This window comes from Apium graveolens, chromosome 3 (assembly GCF_009905375.1).
Source record: "Apium graveolens cultivar Ventura chromosome 3, ASM990537v1, whole genome shotgun sequence".
Classification (NCBI taxonomy): domain Eukaryota; kingdom Viridiplantae; phylum Streptophyta; class Magnoliopsida; order Apiales; family Apiaceae; genus Apium; species Apium graveolens.
In genome coordinates this window covers 22,258,766-22,265,188 of record NC_133649.1, presented here as the reverse complement: position 1 = coordinate 22,265,188, position 6,423 = coordinate 22,258,766, and the positions used below count along the sequence as shown (strand labels likewise).

At 38.6% G+C, this 6,423-nt stretch overlaps 1 protein-coding gene across 2 annotated transcripts; it reads left to right on the top strand.

The window, feature by feature from the left end:
• Positions 1-288: 288 nt before the first annotated feature.
• Positions 289-4,041, top strand: LOC141711974 (uncharacterized). 2 transcript variants are annotated; one of them, XM_074514715.1, is made up of 4 exons: positions 289-1,357; positions 2,007-2,143; positions 2,475-3,331; positions 3,617-4,041. In XM_074514715.1, the coding sequence occupies exons 1-3, from the start codon at positions 681-683 to the stop codon at positions 3,296-3,298; spliced, it is 1,638 nt and encodes a 545-aa protein (XP_074370816.1). In that variant the 5' UTR covers positions 289-680; the 3' UTR covers positions 3,299-3,331; positions 3,617-4,041. The 2 variants fall into 2 exon arrangements, with proteins under 2 accessions (XP_074370816.1, XP_074370817.1); XM_074514716.1 differs by having other exon boundaries at positions 300-1,357; positions 2,484-3,331.
• Positions 4,042-6,423: the final 2,382 nt, after the last annotated feature.

The following is a 6,423-nucleotide window of genomic DNA, read 5'->3' as shown; positions in this document are numbered from 1 at the left end:
GCCACACCTCTTCTATTTCTCTGTCTGCACCATTTTCATCTTACATGAATGGCATCAAGTTCATGGTAACAAATAATAACCTCAATTTTTTTCCTCGCGATAATAACATTATTTACGTAAAATGCTAAATAAAAATGCGGAATTCATATATTTGATAAATAATCGGTCACAACTAACGTTAACCATGTACCACCGAAACAACTTCACCAGCTGCTCCCATAAGGCTTGTTTGTTGTTCTTGTGCGGTGACATTTGTTTCTCACAAACATAATGTACATTGTGTCTGTTTGCAAAGAGTCCCACACATTTAACATTATGGACAGCTTTCAGTTTTTTTCTTTTCAGTGTCTGACCCACTTTTTTACACACATTCACCTAGTGTAATGTAGTGTGTGATAGCTTTCCACCTCCCTCAATGCCTTGTGTGTTTCCATTATTGAAGCATAAATCCAACTTCTTTGTTTACCTACCTTTGCCTTCCCTTCATTCATATTCTGGTTTTGGGCTTTTCCTCAGCCACTCAAATCTTCTTGATATTTTCTTATATTTTGAATTTTGACCCTTTTTTTGCTTTTTATTAGGTGGGCTTTTGAATTTTCAAGGTTCTATAAAATGTTCATGTTTGATCTTTAAGAAAGGTGATATACTTATACATTTGATTTTTGATATTAGTTTGTGTGATGGAGTCTTGGAGTTATGTTTCTGGGGAAAGAGGGTTTGTGTCTGAAGATTCTGTTACAGCTTCTGATGTTGTTATTACAAGAGGTAAAAATGGTCCAATGGATTGGGATTTTAAGTCCTCTTTTTATGGTAGTAATAGTAATATTGGATTAGGATCTTCAAGTCAAGAGGGTATTGAGAATATGGGAATTCTTGATTTGGGTCATCAAGAAACAGTGAGAAAATCTGTGTCTAATGGTTCAATTAAGGATGGTTTAGGTAACAAGTTTAGTGGTGTAAGAATGTTCAATTCGCTTGCGGAAAATGCCTTTTGGGGAGAAGAAGAAGAGCCTAATGCTAAGCTTCCAAGCTCAATTATGGATTTCAGTTCTGCAGATTCTTCTCTTATTGATTTGAAACTAGGGAGGTTTGATGATCAGAGAGATGATCAGAGATTGTCTAGCTCCCATGTAGCTCCGAATATTTATTCGAACGATTCGTTGTCTGTTACAGGGAAGAGAATTCGAGTTGGGGGTTTGAATTCCATGACCCCATATTGCCAGGTTTATGGATGCAAGAAAGATTTGAGCTCTTGTAAAGATTATCACAAGAGGCATAAAGTTTGTGAAGTTCACTCCAAGACTCCTAAAGTTATTGTTAATGGCATTGAACAAAGATTTTGTCAGCAATGCAGCAGGTCAGTTTTGGCCCCCTTTGTTGTTTACTTTTGTATTCCAAATTTCCAAGCATCCCAAAATTGGGAATTACCAAATAATTTTGTTTATATGTGTGTGTGATTCTATACTATAAGTATTGAAAAAAAAGTATAACTGTATAAGTAACCTTGATTTTCCCATTGCAGAATCTACTAATTTCTCAGTATGCGTAGTCAGTGGACTACTTTACTCTTTGTTGTCATTTTTATTACATACTTCACTCCTTGTCATGTGAAAGTTAAGTTGCTACATTCATATTCCTTAAAATATCTATGTTCCAAACTAAAGAGAGTTCAAATAATCTCAAGTTTCCAATTACAGATTTTACTACATGTAGATATACTGGATCTCGAATACTCCTTGGTTGTTTCTTTTGTGAATTTCATTAAGATGGATATGTAAACCAAGCATCTAGCAATCATATTCTCAGTAGATGGTTAGTTGTACTTTATGTATAATTAATATCTATTTTCTGAACTGCTTTTGCTAAAGGGGTCAACATCTATCTTTTGAAGTACTAGCATCATGTTTCTGTGGTAGATCAAATTGGAATAAGAACCTGTGGGTCTTATCTTATGCTTGGTTGGAATATGGTTCCTTATTTAACATATTCTTGCCTCTTTTGTTTAGGTTCCACTTGTTGGTTGAATTTGATGATGGTAAGCGTAGCTGCCGGAAACGTCTTGCTGGGCACAATGAGCGGCGCAGGAAACCTCACGGGGGTATTCACTCTGGTAGATCTAGGTTGTATCCGACATATAACAATGGTATGTTATCTTATATAGAAGTACTTTGAGTGCAAATGAACACTGCACCCTCTGTTCTATTTAATATTTTTTGGTCATATGCCTTCTCTCCCACTAGTTTATGAATCTAACTGTGTAGTTTGTGAATTCTGCATAATTTCTGGTGTTTTTCGCTATACTGATTTTTCATTCTCAAATGCCTAATTACACCAAATGAAATGTCATACTTTTTCTTTATCGATTTAATCGTTTGCTTCAGAGTATTACCATTATATTTTTATTATCTTTGCACTTATCTGCAATCAGTAATTGTGTATTAAAAAATTTTAATTCTGATATTTGCTGAACTGAGGTTCTGCAGTTGGCAGGTTTCAAGAGACGGCTGTTCCAACATCATCTTTCAGTCGTCAAGATGTACTTTCAGGATACCTTTCTCAGCCACAAAAGTATGCTTCAAATGACTTTTGGTCTAGGCATATAAAACTTGAAGAAGCGGATAATTATAGTTCACAGTCAGCAATAACCGTTGCAGGTGGAGGGTTCCATCCAAGATCGCATTTTCCTTCCTATGGTTTTGATAAGCATTGCCTGTCTGCAGATAGAAATGGTATATACAACATATCCGAAAGCAAATCTAGTGAAAACAATAACTTATTTCGACACGCCTCACTAGGTGGTGAAGCTTTTACTGGTTTTGACTCACCATTAACCGTTCAAGCGCTACCAGGGTTTTCTGACTCTGGTCGTGCTCTCTCTCTTCTGTCATCTCAATCGCAAACTTCTACAAGTCATACTTCAGGTATACTCATGGCGTACCCCTTGATCGGTCCAGGCAGCCATGAACACTATAGTGTAAATCAAGTATCAGAAAAACCCTTAGGAGTGAGCCCACAAGTTTCAAAAAATGAAATTTCAAATAAGTTTATTTCATCGGGGATGAATTCTGTTGAAAATCATTTGAACCGCATGATCAGTACAAGTGGTAGTAGTGCTGTCGTCAGCTATGGGATTGATGGGATGTTTCACGGATCTGATTACATGAATGGTGGAAAGGAACACCTTTCTTGTGAAGATGAACCCACTATTGATTTGCTACAGTTGTCATCCCAGCTTCAGCGAGTGGAGGATCAAAGACAATCTTTGCATGAAAAGCCCAGAGATGATTCTTTCCTGTAGCTTCAAGGTCACTTGCAATGTCTATGGAATAAGGTACTCTACAACACTTTATTAGATGTGCTAAATGTAGTCTAAAATTATGAGTTCAAACATTCCAATTTTGAGGTTATCTTGATAAATCTCTCTTGATGCATTTAATTGTATCTTTGAGTGGATCACTTTGTTCTTTCAATTATGTTTGATATAAGTTGTCGAATCAATTGTTCTTGCACTAAGTTTCTAATCTGCATGACAGTACATTTACACATCAAAGTTATTTTGTTCTTTTGGTATTAAATTAAAAAAGTTATTGTATGTGTCTTTGTGTATATATTACAGATCAAAGTTATCCTTTGTGAAAGGTGCAAAGTGCTACAGAGCGTCTCTTAACTAGAGAAACAAGAAGAAATCAAACTTTCAGATTTACATAGGAGCTCAGCCTAGCAAGTAGAAGCAGAAAATCAACTGGTGATTACGGATAGCACTCATATCTACGTATATGATAAGAACTTGTTAATCTTCGTAGCTTGACGTTAATTTGGTAATTGCGAATCAGATTCTCTTGTGAATGATTTAAAGTTGCTCTTGATTAGTCTACTTTTAGATACATTCCGTTTTCTTTTATGCCAACCTTAAAGAGAGCTATGGTTCATACTTTCAAGTAAGTACTTCGAAGATTGTACCTTTTACTTTGAAGATTGTACCTTTTAATCGACTGCATTACTCAATGCTACTGGAGTACTGGTGCTCCAGTATTTCTATGCTTTATGTGATTTCTGCTCTTACATATTCTTGTTAGAACTAACTCATAGTTTTGATAAATGTGTGAAGCTATAATCATTGCAGAACATTGTGCTTATTCGACTGTTGTTGGCAGCTTAAGAGCATTTATACATTCGTTGTTTTTAGAAACGATTCCTCTTAGAAACTTCAATAGTAAAACACTTGTGTGTTTAGTGATTCGACCAGTAATCTATTTACAGATTGAAACATCTGTTTTTGTGAGAAGAGTAGTCTTTGAACTAAAGCAAAAGATATGAAATTGAAGCTAATGACGGCAACCTGTATTAGTACTTGTTTCTAAAACTGGGCACCAGTTCATGAACACCATGTTGATTTATTATGATGATGATTATTTTTCTGAAAATTTGCAGTAAGCTAAAAGTTACAGAATTTTTAACCAAGACACAGAAGGAAAACAAACCCTAGAAAAAAGATAAATTCAAACACATGGCACTAAAGGAACATATATTACAATTTACTTGAAACTTCAAAAGAATACAACTCCAAGAATCAAGAATTCAACATGTAGATCAGGGCTACAACTACAAGGCCATTAACTAATTGACATTCTACATAACATGCTTATAGAAACGCAGATAAAACAAAACTTTAAGCCATCTTCAATATCCTGTTGTTGATCATCACCGAGTTAAACTCCTGCTCCATCATCAACTCCGCAGCCTTTTTCAGTTGTCGACAAGCGATAACGACAGCATCAGCGATGACAACAGCATCATCGGATTCGAAAAAACAAGCAGGCTTCAAAACTGGACCAAGAAGCAGAAGAGTGGAGCAAGGCTTGACTCCAAGTTGAGATATAGACATATTATTACCATCTTCATCAAAATAATCTCTCATTCGCATTGAGGGATTACCTATAATCTCTTGATGGTCGAGACTGTTGACGGAGGAATCTGGTAACAACAAAGATTGAGGTTTCTCGCCGGAACTAAGATCTGTGACGGTGGTTCTTTACCGGAAACTTAAGCGGTGTGTGGTGGTTTATGGTTGTTTTAGGCTGAGATTGATCAGAGTAAGTGGTGGCTCTCTTATCAGCTCTCAACTTCTTACCCTCTCAATGTGCCTACGTACCCTTTATATAGGGATCAAGCCTGACGTAGTTCTCGTAGAACAAGAAGTCTAATGCATTGAGACTTCTTACTCCTAAGCCCAATAGAAGCCCATCCGATATCCATCTTCTGCTAGCTTTAGGAATGTCCAACTATGAGGCCCAACCGCAAAGGCCCAAGGCTCGTCCGTAATCGTAAGACTTCACGGATAGTGCATCTCCCTGCGCAAGGATAACACTCCGCTACAGCTATCTCCCTTGATTTACGAACGCAGGTATAGCCACGGTTCACCCCAAATGCCAGACGCGTCCCTGTCCCCCGAATGAGGATAACCCACCAGATAGCAGGACAGGTGATCCCAAGCTCTTGGGTGCAAAGTGCAGGATGACTCCAAAGTTCTCCAACGAGGACACCCGTTGAATACAAGAACAGAGCTCCCAAAGCACACACCAAGGTTAAACCCCGCATCCCCAACGAGGACACCCGTTGAATACAGGAGGAGGCCTTCAATCATCAGGCATACCCCTGGAGGCCTTCAAGCTTTTCACGGACATCCCCCTCCTTGACCGTCTCAAGGAGGGAATTCTTCCAAGAGTACCTGCAACAAATACATTAATAAAAATAACCTCCATCGCTCCTTTCCATGCAAGCTTTGTCCTGAATTCACCATTAAGATCACATAAAACAAACATAGGACGCGTCCTAGAAATTAGGGCGCGTCCTCACCCTTATTAGACTTGCACCGTCTCCTCTAAACCATCACGCACAGCATTTCACCTCCTATGACGCGTCATTGCTAAAGTAGGCGCGTCCTACTGCGTCCATCACCATAAGCTCTCGCCTGCCAAGCACTTTCATAAACATTGACGCGTCCATAGAGTCTGGGGCGCGTCCTTCCTTGACCATGCACTCTTCTTGCCTCGTAACATATCCCTTTCCTAGTAGGCGCGTCCTGTAGGCTTGGACGCGTCCTTACTTCCACAACGCAACACTGAGTTTGACTGCAATTAGCCCGCGTTTGACCCGAGTCAACCCAATGCCAAATTTTGGATATAACAACTACCCCCCAAATTCCATTTGCAGTTAAAAACAAAATTGGAATTTCTTTCCAAGCGAAATCTGGCTCAAACTATGTGGACGCGTCATAACGGGAAAACGCGTCCGACCTTCACTTTCTACATGCGGTATACAGCTGTCATCCTTAGGGTCGTCCTTCTTCTATAAATACCCTAGTTGCATCGCACCACCATCACCATCCCTGTTTCTCTCTCACACAACCGCCATTGCCGCCTT